The sequence below is a fragment of the Dryobates pubescens genome, chromosome 41 (genome assembly GCF_014839835.1).
Source record: "Dryobates pubescens isolate bDryPub1 chromosome 41, bDryPub1.pri, whole genome shotgun sequence".
Taxonomy (NCBI): Eukaryota; Metazoa; Chordata; class Aves; order Piciformes; family Picidae; genus Dryobates; species Dryobates pubescens.
The window spans coordinates 67,308-81,579 of NC_071652.1; the positions used below are offsets into that span (position 1 = coordinate 67,308).

At 63.1% G+C, this 14,272-nt stretch overlaps 1 protein-coding gene across 2 annotated transcripts; it reads right to left on the minus strand.

Annotated features, from left to right (window-relative positions):
• Positions 1-1,868: 1,868 nt before the first annotated feature.
• On the minus strand, positions 1,869-13,344 carry VANGL2 (VANGL planar cell polarity protein 2). 2 transcript variants are annotated; one of them, XM_054177561.1, is made up of 7 exons: positions 13,101-13,344; positions 11,630-11,750; positions 8,885-9,492; positions 6,467-6,603; positions 5,368-5,506; positions 3,351-3,582; positions 1,869-2,149 (listed from the first exon to the last, which is right to left on the minus strand). In XM_054177561.1, exons 1-7 carry the CDS (start codon positions 13,169-13,171, stop codon positions 1,889-1,891), a joined length of 1,569 nt encoding a protein of 522 aa, XP_054033536.1. In that variant the 5' UTR covers positions 13,172-13,344; the 3' UTR covers positions 1,869-1,888. The 2 variants fall into 2 exon arrangements, with proteins under 2 accessions (XP_054033536.1, XP_054033535.1); XM_054177560.1 differs by having other exon boundaries at positions 5,368-5,503; positions 13,101-13,213.
• Positions 13,345-14,272: the final 928 nt, after the last annotated feature.

Consider the following 14,272-nt stretch of genomic DNA (forward strand, 5'->3'; position numbering starts at 1 on the left):
GGAGGTATTTTGTGACCTTACCAAAGCCAAGGGAGGGCAAAAGCTTCTGCAGCCCCCCCCTGGGGACCACCAGCTCCCAACGGGACCTTAGTTCAGAGCCTCCCTGACCCCCCCCCCAAGCCCCTCAAGTCCTTTCCCTCCCTCCCCCCCCCCCAAAGCTGGCTGCAGGTGCAGGATGGGACCCTGAGGGACCTCTGAAGCTGCTCTGCCTGCAAGCCACAGCCCCCCAGCCCTGAGCAGCGTGGGGCAGAGCCCCTTGGAGGTGCTGCTGGAGGGGGGGAGGGGGGGCCTGGGGCACAGCTTGGCAGCTGGGGAAGCACTCTTGGGGTGGGGGGGGTGGGGAGGGAAGAACTCAACCTTTCTGCTGCTCCTCAGGGCCAGATTCTCCCTGGGTTGTGGCAAGAGCTGAGGAGGAGGAGGAGGAGGAGGAGGGGGAGCTGCCTGCAGCCAGAAGCCAGCTCTGTGCCCACGCTGGGGTCCCTGGGGGGGGGTGCTGGGGGCGGGGGGGAGGTTTTCATAGCAGCCATAGGTCACAGAGGGGTTTGGAAACCACTTCCTTCCCTTCCCCCCCCCCCAGCCCCCAAGCTGAAACCCCCTCCCCCCAGGCCCAGGCACTGGGCAGTGGTTGAAGGCCAGAGCCAGGTCCGAAGGTCCTTGGCACCTGGTGGTGCCTCGAAGATGCTGGTGAAGAACATCTGGAGTTAGCCCTTGAGTGATGGCACCAAAACAGTCTCCTGCTGCCCCCCTGCCAGCTGGGGGGGGTGAGGGGGGGGATGCTACAAGGACCTGGGTTTAAGGGGGGAGGAGGAAGGGGCTCAGCCCACCCCCAAGGAGGGCCTGAGCCGGGGCGCGGAGGGCAGGCGGCGGCGCTGGAGCTCCCTGGTGCCCACCACAGCTCTGCCCTCGAGCTGTGGCCTGCCTGAGGTGGAGCTGGGGAGGAGGAGGAGGAGAGGGAGGAGGAGAGGGAGGAGGAGAGGGAGGAGGAGAGGGAGGAGGAGAGGGAGGAGGAGAGGGAGGAGGAGAGGGAGGAGGAGAGGGAGGAGGAGAGGGAGGAGGAGAGGGAGGAGGAGAGGGAGGAGGAGAGGAAGGAGGAGGAGAGGAAGGAGGAGGAGAGGAAGGAGGAGAGGGAGGAGGAGAGGGAGGAGGAGAGGGAGGAGGAGAGGGAGGAGGAGAGGGAGGAGGAGAGGGAGGAGGAGAAGGAGGAGGAGAGGGAGGAGGAGAGGGAGGAGGAGAGGGAGGAGGAGAGGGAGGAGGAGAGGGAGGAGGAGAGGGAGGAGGAGAGGGAGGAGGAGAGGGAGGAGGAAGAGGAGGAGAGGGAGGAGAAAGGGGCTCAGCCCACCCCCAAGGAGGGCCCAAGCTGAGGCATGGAGGGCAGGCAGCGGCACTGGTGCTGGAGCTCTCTGGTGCCCACCACAGCTCTGCCCTCGAGCTGTGGCCTCCCTGAGGTGGAGCCAGGGAGGAGGAGGAGGGGGAGAAGGAGGAGGGGGAGAAGGAGGAGGGGGAGAAGGAGGAGGGGGAGAAGGAGGAGGGGGAGAAGGAGGAGGGGGAGAAGGAGGAGGGGGAGAAGGAGGAGGGGGAGAAGGAGGAGGGGGAGAAGGAGGAGGGGGGAGAAGGAGGAGGGGGAGAAGGAGGAGGGGGAGGAAGGTGCTCAGCCCACCCCCAAGGAGGGCCGGAGCCGGGGCGCGGAGGGCAGGCGGCCACAGGCGGCGGCGCTGGCGCCGGAGCTCCCCGGTGCCCACCACAGCTCTGCCCTCGAGCTGTGGCCTCCCTGAGGTGGAGCCGGGGAGGAGGAGGAGGAGGAGGAGCAGCAGGAGGAGGAGGGGAGGGGGGAGCAGAGGTGCTGCCCACAGCCCCAGCCCTGAGCCCCTCTCGCAGGCCTCTCCGCGGCTCACACCGAGGTCTCCGACTGCAGCCTCATGACGAACTTGTGCGACTTGGGGTCCACGAACTCCTCGGAGAGCTTGAAGAGAGGAATCCTCTTGGTGCTGACCACCAGGCTGAAGTCCTGCCTCTTCAGCACGAAGACCACCCCGTCCTTCAGCCCGTTGGTCACCGGCTCCTCGCTGACCAGCGTCCACTGCTTGGCCAGCCAGCGGTCCTTGTGGTACTGGATGGTGGGGCCGGCGCTCAGGTAGCGCTCCAGGAAGGCCTTGGGGGTGGGGGGGGAGGAGAGGGAGGGGAGGAGAAGCAAGAGAGCTGTCAGGGTGGGAAGGGGTCTCAAGGGGTCGTTCAGCTCCAGTCCTCCCTCCCCCTCCCCCCCCCCAGCCATGGGCAGGGATAGCTCAGACTGGGTCAGAGAGTCACAGAGTCAGAGAGCTGTCAGGGTAGGAAGGGGCCTCAAGGGGTCGTTCAGCTCCAGCCCCCCAGCCATGGGCAGGGATAGCTCAGACTGGGTCAGAGAGTCAGAGTCACAGAGTCAGAGAGCTGTCAGGGTGGGAAGGGGTCTCAAGGGGTCGTTCAGCTCCAGTCCTCCCCCCCCCCCCCAGCCATGGGCAGGGACAGCTCAGATTGGGTCAGAAAGTCAGAGTCACAGAGTCAGAGAGCTGTCAGGGTAGGAAGGGGCCTCAAGGGGTCGTTCAGCTCCAGTCCTCCCTCCACCCCCCCCCCCCCAGCCATGGGCAGGGATAGCTCAGACTGGGTCAGAGAGTCAGAGTCACAGAGTCAGAGAGCTGTCAGGGTGGGAAGGGGCCTCAAGGAGTCGTTCAGCTCCAGTCCTCCCTCCTCCCCAGCCATGGGCAGGGACAGCTCAGACTGGATCACAGAGTCAGAGTCACAGAGTCAGAGAATCAGAGTCAGAGATCTCTGTCACAGAACTGTCAGGGTTGGAAGGGACCCCAAGGCTCAGCCAGTTGCAGCCCCCCAGCCATGGGCAGGGACCCCTCAGACTGGATCAGAGTCACAGAACAGTCAGGGCTGGAAGGGACCTCAAGGATCATTCAGCTCCAGCCCTCCCCAGCCATGGGCAGGGACACCTCAGGCTGGATCAGAGAATCATAGAGTCAGAGTCACAGAGTCACAGAATTGTTAGGGTTGGAAGGGTCCCCAAGGCTCAGCCAGTTGCAGCCCCCCAGCCATGGGCAGGGACCCCTCAGACTGGATCAGAGAATCAGAGTCACAGAATGGTCAGGGCTGGAGGGGACCCCAAGGCTCAGCCAGTTGCAGCCATGGGCAGGGACAGCTCACACCAGAGCAGAGAATCAGAGTCACAGAATGGTCAGGGCTGGAAGGGACCTCAAGGATCAGAGCCCCAGGGCAGGGGGCTTGGGACTGGATGATCTTCAACTTGGACCTGGATGCCCTTCAAGGTCCCTTCCAGCCCAACCCATTCCAGGCCTCCCAGCTCCACACACCTTGGGTGTCATGTCATGGGTGATGCAGAACTCCAGGTGCTGCAGGATGCTCTCCATGGTGTGGTAGGGCTGCTGCTTGGTGGTCCTCAGGTACTTCTGCATGGCCCTGGCCATGGAGGCAAAGATGGCCTGAGCTGCCTCCCTGGGGTCCATGATCTCCCTGGGGTTCTTCTGGTCGTCCTCCTGCAGCCTCTTGATGTGGGTGAAGGCTTCTTCCACTGCCACCACCAGCCTGTGGGGGAGGGGAGGCAGGGAGGTGTCTGCTGCAGCAGGCCATGGGGGGCAGGGGGGTCTCCAAGGGTGGCTGAGCAGCCACTTGGCAGCAGGAAGCCAACCTGCACCCCAGGAGAGGTCTGGGAGGGGGGCAGGTAGAGGGGCAGGGGGTCCCCAAGGGTTGCTGAGCAGCCACTTGGCAGCAGGAAGCCAACCTGCACCCCAGGAGAGGTTTGGGGGGTGGGAGGTTGAGGGGCAGGGGGTCCCCAAGGGTTGCTGAGCAGCCACTTGGCAGCAGGAAGCCAACCTGCACCACAGGAGAGGTTTGGGGGGTGGGAGGTTGAGGGGCAGGTTGAGGGGCAGGGGGTCTCCAAGGGTGGCTGAGCAGCCACTTGGCAGCAGGAAGCCAACTTGTACCTGGGCAGCACTGAGCAGGGTCTGGCCCCAGGCTCTTGCCCCCCACCCTGCTGAGCACAGCTCAGAGCCCCTCTGGGGCTGCTCTTCTCCAAGGCTCTCTGCCCCCAGGGCTCTCTGCCCCCAGGGCTCTCTGCCTTTGCTCCTCACAGGCTTGGAGCTGGATGAGCCTCAAGCTGGGGCTGGATAATCCTCAAGGTGGGACTGGATGATCCCCAAGCTGGAACTGGGTGATCCTCAAGCTGGGCCTGGATAATCCTCAAGGTGGGACTGGATGATCCCCAAGCTGGGACTGGGTGATCCTCAAAGTGGGACTGGATAATCCTCAAGCTGGGACTGGATGGTCCTCAAGTTGGAACTGGATATTCCTCAAGCTGGGACTGGATGATCCTCAAGCTGGGACTGGATAATCCTCAAGTTGGGACTGGATGATCCCCAAGCTGGGCCTGGATGGTCCTCAAAGTGGGACTGGATGATCCTCAAGGTAGGACTGGATATTCCTCAAGCTGGGCCTGGGAGATCCTCAAGTTGGAACTGGATGATCCTCAAATTGGAACTGGATAATCCTCATGCTGGGACTGGATAATCCTCAAGTTGGAACTGGATATTCCTCACACTTGGACTGGGTGATCCCCAAGCTGGGACTGGATATTCCTCAAGCTGAGCCTGGATGATCCTCAAATTGGAACTGGATATTCCTCAAGCTGGGACTGGATAATCCTCAAGTTGGAACTGGATAATCCTCAAGCTGGGACTGGATGACCCTCAAGCTGGGCCTGGATATTCCTCAAGCTGGTCCTGGATGATCCTCAAGCTGAGACTGGATAATCCTCAAGCTGGGCCTGGATGATCCTCAAGTTGGAACTGGATATTCCTCAAGCTGGGCCTGGATAATCTTCATGCTGGGCCTGGATAATCCTCATGCTGGGCCTGGATAATCCTCATGCTGGGACTAGACGGCCCTCAAGCTGGGCCTGGATGATCCTCAAGTTGGAACTGGATAATCCTCAAGTTGGAACTGGATAATCCTCACACTGGGCCTGGATGATCCTCAAGGTGAGACTGGATATTCCCCAAACTAGGACTGGATGATCCTCAAGCTGGGCCTGGACGATCCCCAGGCTGGGACTGGATAACCTTCCAGCTCCCTTGGCCCTGGCTGAGCAACCACCTCTGGTGGCAGCCACTCTTGAAGCTCCCTTCCAACCCAACCCAACCCAACCCAACCCAACCCAACCCAACCCAACCTCCACCACCAGGCTGCTCTTCCCCAAGCCCCCAGCGGAGGGGAGCCAAGGAGCTCCCTAGCGCCCTTGGGTGGCCGCTGGGGGGGGGGTCCTGGCACGGGCAGGGCAGGGGGCAGGGGGCAGGGGGCGGCAGGGGGAGGTACCTGGCGCGGCGCTTGCGCACCCTGCGCTCGTGCTCGGCCTCCTCGTAGTAGAACTCATTGTGGCTGTTGTCCCTGCGGCGCGCGGCCGCCGCGATCACCGCCCGCGACTGGCTGCTGGAGTTGTTGGTGGAGTTCTCTGCTGCCGAGAAAGGCTCAGGTTAGGCCTCCCCAGGCCCAGCAGAAGGGTGGAAGGGGTTGGGGTTGGAGCTGCCTTTGCCTGGGCAGGAGGGTTGAGGTTGGGCTCCCAGGGAGGGATGGATTGGGTTGGGTTGGAGGCACCTTCCGAGGTCATTAAGGTTGAGATTAGACTCCAAGGAGTCATTGAGTTATGGATTGGGTTGGAGGCACCTTCCAAGGTCATAGAGGTTGAGATTAGACTCCAAGGAGTCATTGAGTTATGGATTGGGTTGAAGATACCTTCCAAGGTCATAAAGGTTGACTTTAAGACTCCAAGGAGGCACTGAGTTATGGATTGGGTTGGAGGCACCTTCCAAGGTCATAGAGGTTGAATTGAAGACTCCAAGGAGACATTGAGTTATGGATTGGGTTGGAGACACCTTCCAAGGTCATAGAGGTTGAATTGAAGACTCCAAAGAGTCATTGAGTTATGGATTGGGTTGGGTTGGAGACACCTTCAACATTCATAAAGCTTGACCTTAGCCCCTACAGACCTTAAAGGTCCCCCCTGAAGCCCTCAGAGGTCCACTCCCCAGCCCTGAAGCCCTCAGAGGTCCACTCCCCAGCCCTGAAGCCCTCAGAGGTCCAACCCCAGCCCTGAAGCCCTCAGAGGTCCACTCCCCAGCCCTGAAGCCCTCAGAGGTCCAACCCCAGCCCTGAAGCCCTCAGAGGTCCACTCCCCAGCCCTGAAGCCCTCAGAGATCCACTCTCCAGCCCTGAAGCCCTCAGAGGTCCAACCCCAGCCCTGAAGCCCTTTCTTCCAGACCCCTGAAGCAGTTGAGGTGCTGGGGGCTGCCTGATGCTCCCCAGGGCCAAGCTGTGCTGATCCAGAGAAGGAGAGGGGGAAGGGGGGGAAGGGAGGAAGGGGGAAAGGAGCAAGGGGGAGAGGAGAAGAGGGGAAGGCAGGGGCTGGGGAGCTCACCCTCGCCAAGGGAATAGACTTTGAAGCCAGACATTTTCTTGGCCAGGACAGACTTGGGCAGGTTGAGCAGGGCAGGGTTGTAGACCGGGAAGTCGTGGTAGTAGTTCTCCAGGATCCAGACAGCTGCTCGCTGGATGCTGCAAGGGAGACACAGCCAGGGGTGGGGGTGGGGGGCAGGGGGTGGGGGGGACACAGGGGAGGCTGTCAGCAGCAGCTCAGGGGCTGGGGACACACAGAGGGAGAGGAGGGAGGGAGGGATGGAGGAGGGCTGCGGGAACAGCTCGGCCCAGGGAGGCAGAGAGGCTGTGCCCAGCGTGGGGCAGCTGAGTGGGCAGCCAGAGTGCCCCAAGCCCAGCCTGGAGGGGTGGGAAGGGAACCTCTGGAGAGCAGCTCCTGCACCCCCCCTGCCCCAGCAGGACTCCCCCAGGGGGCACAGTGCCCAGGGGGGGTTGGAAGCTCTCCACAACCTCTCTGGGCTCAGCCTGCTCCAGGCCTCCAGCAGCCTCACCCCAAACAACTTTCTCCCTCCTGGGCTCCACTCTGTGCCCCTTGGCCTGGTCCTGGGCACCACTGAACAGAGTCTGACCCTACCAGGGTCCTCTCTCCAACCTTTTGATCCCTCCCAGAAGAACCCAGCCTGCTGCACCTCTTGAGGTTCCTCTCCCCAGCTCCTCACCGGGGCCCAGCTCATCTAAAACCTCCAACCCTGCTTGAACTTCCTGAGCTTCCTCTGCCCATCTCAGCCAGCAGAACCCATCCCTGGTTGAGCTTCTTGAGCTTCCTCTCCCCAACTCCTCACCCAGGAACCCCCATCCCTGGCTGAGCTTCCTCTCCCCAGCTCCTCACCCTGGAACCCCCAACCCTGGCTGAACTTCCTGAGCTTCCTCTGCCCATCTCACCCAGCAGAACCCAACCCTGGCTGAGCTTCTTCTCCCCATCCTTTCCACCTCCCCCAGCAGAACCCATCCCTGGTTGAGCTTCTTGAGCTTCCTCTCCCCAACTCCTCACCCAGGAACCCCCATCCCTGGCTGAGCTTCTTGAGCTTCCTCTCCCCATCCTTTCCACCTCCCCCAGCAGAACCCAACGCTGGTTGAGCTTCTTGAGATTGAACTTCTTGAGGTTGAACTTCTTGAGGTTCCTCTCCCCATCCTTTCCACCTCACCCAGCAGAACCCATCCCTGGCTGAACTTCCTGAGCTTCCTCTGCCCATCTCACCCAGCAGAACCCAACCCTGGTTGAGCTTCTTGAGATTGAACTTCTTGAGGTTCCTCTCCCTACCCTTTCCACCTCCCCCAGCAGAACCCATCCCTGGCTGAGCTTCTTGAGGTTCCTCTCCCTACCCTTTCCACCTCCCCCAGCAGAACCCAACCCTGGTTGAACTTCCTGAGCTTCCTCTGCCCATCTCACCCAGCAGAACCCAACCCTGGTTGAACTTCCTGAGCTTCCTCTGCCCACCTCACCCAGCAGAACCCATCCCTGGTTGAGCTTCTTGAGCTTCCTCTGCCCATCTCACCCAGCAGAACCCAACCCTGGTTGAACTTCCTGAGCTTCCTCTGCCCATCTCACCCAGCAGAACCCATCCCTGGCTGAGCTTCTTGAGCTTCCTCTGCCCATCTCACCCAGCAGAACCCAACCCTGGTTGAACTTCCTGAGCTTCCTCTGCCCACCTCACCCAGCAGAACCCATCCCTGGTTGAGCTTCTTGAGCTTCCTCTGCCCATCTCACCCAGCAGAACCCAACCCTGGTTGAACTTCCTGAGCTTCCTCTGCCCATCTCACCCAGCAGAACCCATCCCTGGCTGAGCTTCTTGAGCTTCCTCTGCCCATCTCACCCAGCAGAACCCAACCCTGGTTGAACTTCCTGAGCTTCCTCTGCCCACCTCACCCAGCAGAACCCATCCCTGGTTGAGCTTCTTGAGCTTCCTCTGCCCATCTCACCCAGCAGAACCCAACCCTGGTTGAACTTCCTGAGCTTCCTCTGCCCATCTCACCCAGCAGAACCCATCCCTGGCTGAGCTTCTTGAGCTTCCTCTCCCCATCCTTTCCACCTCCCCCAGCAGAACCCAACCCTGGTTGAGCTTCTTGAGATTGAACTTCTTGAGGTTGAACTTCTTGAGGTTCCTCTCCCTACCCTTTCCACCTCCCCCAGCAGAACCCAACCCTGGTTGAACTTCCTGAGCTTCTTCTGCCCATCTCACCCAGCAGAACCCATCCCTGGCTGAGCTTCTTGAGCTTCCTCTCCCCATCCTTTCCACCTCCCCCAGCAGAACCCATCCCTGGTTGCGCTTCTTGAGCGTCCCCTCCCCATCTCCCCAGCTCCCCTCTAGGACTCCCCCCATCCTCGCTCCCCTCCGGGGCGCCTCCCCCTGCCGGCCCCGCCCCCCTGCCCCGCCCTCGGGGGTGGGGGTGGGGCGGGTACCTGAGGTGCCCCACGTTGTAGAAGCGGCTGGCGCCGTCGGCCGAGCGCACGGCCTTGAGGGTGAACTGCGGCTGCAGCTGCCGCAGCTCCAGCAGCACCACCGCCAGGTAGTGGACGAAGAGCAGGGCGTCCACCAGCGACACCGAGTACTGCACCACCCCCTGGTAGTTCCTGTCCCGGGAGTCCAGGATCCTGACCCCGTAGAAGAGCCAGTAGGAGACCACCAGGAGGAAGACCAGGACCATCAGCAGGGCGCGGAAGACGAAGACGCGGGGGAAGAAGGCCTTGGGGCGGCGGAAGAAGAGCGCCCAGCTGCCCAGCAGGAGGATGAGGAGCTTGAAGGCCACCGAGATGAAGAGCCCCTCGCAGGCCGTGCCGCAGGGCTCCAGCTCCTCCCTCCACAGCAGCTGGGGCAGCAGCATGAAGGCCAAGGGGGTGAGGAAGGCCAGCAGGGCCAGGGCCCCCGCCAGCGTGACCCCCAGGTGCCGCCAGCAGTCCAGGTGGGCGCTGTCCTCCATGTCCTTGGCGATGCGGCTGAGGTCATCGTGGGAGATGCTGTGCTCCGAGGTCCCCGTCACCACCGTGGTGGTCTCCCCCCAGTTGTCGTCCTGAGGAGGGGGAGACACAGGGAGGCATGGGAGGGAAGCTCTGGAGGGCAGCTCCTGTACCCCCTCCTCCTCCTCCTCCTCCCCTTGCCCCAGCAGGGCTCCCCCGCCCAAGGGGAGGCACAGTGCCCAGGGGTGGGGGTCGGAAGCTCTCCACAACTCTCTCTGGGCTCAGCCTGCTCCAGGCCTCCAGCAGCTTCCCTCCAAACAACTTTCTCCCTCCTGGCCTCCACTTTGTGCCCCCTTGGCACCACTGAGCACCCCAGCCTCTTGCCCTCCCCTTCCCCAGCCTTTAGCTCCTGCTGAGCGTTGCTCAGATGCCCTCTGGGGCTGCCTCAGGCAGCTCTCAGCCTGTGCTCCTCCCAGAGCTGCTCCAGGCCCCTCAGCACCTTCCCAGCCTCCCCTGGACTCTCTCCAGCCTGCTCCAGGCCTCCAGCAGCTTCCCTCCAAACAGCTTTCTCCCTCCTGGCCTCCACTTTGTGCCCCCTTGGCACCACTGAGCAGAGTGTGCCCCCAGCCTCTTGCCCCCTGCCCCAGCCTTTAGCTCCTGCTGAGCGTTGCTCAGACCCCCTCTGGGGCTGCTCCTTCACCACGGGGTGGGGGAGGGGGTTGGCTCCAGGTCTCTCCCATCCCCAGCACCCTGGGGTGGGGGGGAAGCTGCTGGATTCACAGGACCCTCCCATCCCACCCCAGCTCCAACATCTCCCCTCCACCAAACCTCCAAGCCCGGGGCACTGCCTGGCACCATCACCCCCATCCAGCCGGTGGAGACCTCAGCCTGGGGTGGGCTGGGGACAACGACTCGGCCCAGGACCCTCCAGGAAAGCCTCCTTGGTGGCTCTGTGCTGTGCTCTCCAGCTCTCCAGCCCCAGCTCTGGAAGTGGGAAGCTGCCAGCTCCCAGTCAAACCCCCTCATTAGCAGGGCCAGAAGGGACATGCCCAGCCCAACACACCCCAACCACCACCGTGCAGGAGGGAGGGAGGGAGGGAGGGAGGGAGCTGCCTCCTCCAGCCAGCACCCAGACAGGGAGCTCAGAGCCTTGGACACATGGAAACATGGAATGGTTTGGGTTGGAAAAGCCCTCTGAGAGCATCCAGGCCAAGCAGCAAGCCAGCAGCACCATGGCCACCAAACCACAGCCCCAAGTGGCCACAGGGTTCTGGAACACCTCCATGGATGGGGACTCCACCACCTCCCCAGGCAGCCTGGGCCAGACCCTGACCACTCCTGCAGGGTGATCCCAATTGGGATCTTCTTTTCCCATCCCTGGAGGCGTTCAAGGCCAGGCTGGATGAGGCCCTGAGCACCCTGGGCTGGTGGGAGGTGGCAGGGGGGGGGTTGGAACTGGATGGTCCTGAGTGTCCCTTCCAACCCAACCCCTTCCAACCCAACCCCTTCCATGAACCTCTGACGTCCCTCAGACTTTGGGATTCATTTCCCCTCTCCACCCCCCACCAGATTCCAGCAATTCCCTTCCCAACAGCAAACTAAAGCCGGGCTGGGGGCTCTCCGGAGGGATGGGAAGGGAAGGAGGGCCCGGGAGGACCCCAGCCCATCCCCAGGTGACCCCAAGGCTGCCATCAGCTGGTGGCCCGGGCAGGTCGAGCCAGCAGCCGCCGCCGGCTCCGCAGGGGGAGGGGGGGGGAAGATGAAAGGAGCCAGGGAGCCGCCGGCGTGGGCGGCTGGGAGCCGCCGGGAGCTGCGGATTGGCAGCCCGAGGAGTGCCAGTGCCCAGCGTGGAGGGTAGGGGGCTGCTGGCACCCACGCCGGGGGTCCCCGGTGGCAGGCTGGCACCGGAGGGACGCGGCGCAGGAGCCGCCGATGGCGCCGGCAGCCGGGCTGGGGCTGCGGCGGAGCAGGCAGAGCTCGTCCCTAAGGATTGGATCCCCCCAGGGCGTTTTCCAGCCCTGTGCCCACCCCGGCGGCATCCCCAGGGCACCGTGGCAGCCGCTTTCATTTGCAGCCGGCGCCGCCTGCCCGCCCTGCCCGCGGGCACCGCGCAGGAGCCCGGCCAGGGGCCAGCCCAACCGGCTCGACCGGGACACGGCAGGCGTGCCCGGGCCCCCCCCCCCCGCGCCCTGCCCTCGGCAGCAGAGGGGTGGAGGGGCTGCAGAGATGCCAAGCCCGTGCCCAGCTCACCCTCTCGTCCCCCCGGGTGGACTCATTGTCCAGCAAGGGCTCTCCCGGCGCCTGGATGGTCACCGACTTGTCCCCGCGGCTCCCGTCGCGGCTCTTGGAGCGGTGCCGGTCCCGACGGTCCCTGGCAGGCAAGAAGGAGGGAGTGGGGTGGGGGAGCTCCTCCAAAGACCTGTGCCCACCCTGCCCACCTACAGCTGGCTAGGGGCTCGGCTGGCATCCACGGAATGGGTTGAGTTGGAAGGGACCTCGAAGATCAGCGAGGTGCAAACCCCCTGCCCCGGGGCAGGGACACCTCCCACCAGCCCAGGCTGCTCCAAGCCTCATCCAACCTGGCCTTGAGCACCTCCAGGGAGGAGGCAGAGGGGAAGCCTCTGTGGAGGGAGGCTGAGGAGAATCATGGAGAGGTTTGGGTTGGAAGGGACCCTCAAGAGCATCCAGTTCCAACCCCACTGCCATGGGCAGACACCTCCCACCAGCCCAGGGTGCTCCAGGACTCATCCAGCCTGGCCTTGAGCACCTCCAGGGAGGAGGCAGAGGAGAATCATGGAATGGGTTGGGTTGGAAGGGCCCTTCAAGAGCATCCAGTTCCAGCCCCACTGCCATGGGCAGGGACACCTCCCACCAGCCCAGGGTGCTCCAGGACTCATCCAACCTGGCCTTGAGCACCTCCAGGGAGGAGGCAGAGGGGAAGCCTCTGTGGAGGGAGGCTGAGGAGAATCATGGAGAGGTTTGGGTTGGAAGGGCCCTTCAAGAGCTTCCAGTTCCAACCCCACTGCCATGGGCAGACACCTCCCACCAGCCCAGGCTGCTCCAAGCCTCATCCAGCCTGTCCTTGAGCACCTCCAGGGAGGAGGCAGAGGAGAATCATGGAATGGGTTGGGTTGGAAGGGCCCTTCAAGAGCATCCAGTTCCAGCCCCACTGCCCCAAGCAGGGACACCTCCTACCAGCCCAGGCTGCTCCAAGCCTCATCCAACCTGGCCTTGAGCACCTCCAGGGAGGAGGCAGAGGAGAATCATGGAATGGGTTGGGTTGGAAGGGCCCTTCAAGAGCATCCAGTTCCAGCCCCACTGCCATGGGCAGGGACACCTCCCACCAGCCCAGGCTGCTCAGGGCCTCATCCAACCTGGCCTTGAGCACCTCCAGGGATGGGTCCATGAGCTTGGACCACAGCACTGAGGGTTTGGGTTGGTGACTTCCCCACCACCACCTCAGAGCATCCCAAGGGAGGAGGGCAAGGGCTTGAGGGACACAACCAGCTTCACCCAGCCTGGCCCTGACCACCTGCAGGGGTAGCAGAAGCAGATCCCAGCCCGGGGATGCCGCAGGGACGCCGCAGGCAGGAGCTGGCGGGGAGGGGGAGGGCTGCATCGAGGGAGGCTGGGCTCACCCAGGCTGCATTCTGGGGGGCTCTTCCCAGGCTGGCTGGGGGTCTGGGGGGCAGGGCTGGGCCAGGGCAGGCTGGCCCCTCACCTGTGCTTGCGGGAGCTGCGGGAGTGGCCGGACTTGTAGGAGTAGCCTGAGTACTGCGACTCATTGTCCATGGCGTCCGAGCGCCGCCCCCGGTGCCGCTCGGCGCCGCAGCCCTGCCCCCGGCCCGGCCCCGGCGCCGCCGCCAGCGCCTCCTTCACCGGTGGCTTCTTCAGGCCCAAGGGCACCTTCAGGAAGTCGACTGTCACCTTGAGGGACTCTATTTTGATCACCTGGCTGGGCTCTTCTCAGGAGAAAAGGGCTGGGCCACCTGCGGGGGGAGGCAAAGCAGAGGGGGAGGGAGTGGGATCAAGGGTGGGCGTGGGGGGCAACAGCCCAGCGGGGGCCAGCTGGGGTGAGCATGCAGTCAGAGAGTGGGGCAGGGGTGGAGGGGACCTCGGGGAGCATCCAGAGCCAACCCCCTTGCCGTGGGCAGGGACACCTCCTGCTGGGTCATAGAACTGTCAGGGTTGGAAAGGACCTCAAGGATCATCCAGCTCCAAACTCCCCTGCCATGGGCAGGGACAGCTCAGGGCAGAGCAGAGAATCAGAGTCACAGAGAGTGGTCAGGGGTGGAAGGGACCTCAAGGATCATCCAGCTCCAACCCCACTGCCATGGGCAGGGACAGCTCAGGGCCAGAGCAGAGAATCAGAGTCACAGAGAGTGGTCAGGGGTGGAAGGGACCTCAGGGATCATCCAGCTCCAACCCCACTGCCATGGGCAGGGACAGCTCAGGGCAGAGCAGAGAATCAGAGTCACAGAGAGTGGTCAGGGGTGGAAGGTACCTCAAGGATCATCCAGATCCAAACCCCCTGCCATGGGCAGGGACAGCTCAGGGCAGAGCAGAGAATCAGAGTCACAGAGAGTGGTCAGGGGTGGAAGGGACCTCAAGGATCATCCAGCTCCAAACTCCCTGCCATGGGCAGGGACAGCTCAGGGCAGAGCAGAGAATCAGAGTCACAGAGAGTGGTCAGGGGTGGAAGGGACCTCAGGGATCATCCAGCTCCAAACTCCCTGCCATGGGCAGGGACAGCTCAGGGCCAGAGCAGAGAATCAGAGTCACAGAGAGTGGTCAGGGGTGGAAGGGACCTCAAGGATCATCCAGCTCCAACCCCACTGCCATGGGCAGGGACAGCTCAGGGCAGAGCAGAGAATCAGAGTCACAGAGAGTGGT

What these genes read in the sequence shown, in the direction of transcription:
- VANGL2 (XM_054177561.1), bottom strand. Translation starts at nt 13,171, where the DNA reads ATGGACAATGAGTCGCAGTACTCAGGCTACTCCTACAAGTCCGGCCAC. An exon ending in CCACCCGGGGGGACGAGAGG is followed by an intron (nt 9,493 to 11,629) that starts GTGAGCTGGGCA and finishes CCCCCTCCTCAG; the next exon opens with GACGACAACTGGGGGGAGAC. An exon ending in GTGCGCAAGCGCCGCGCCAG is followed by an intron (nt 3,583 to 5,367) that starts GTACCTCCCCCT and finishes CCTCCCCCACAG; the next exon opens with GCTGGTGGTGGCAGTGGAAG.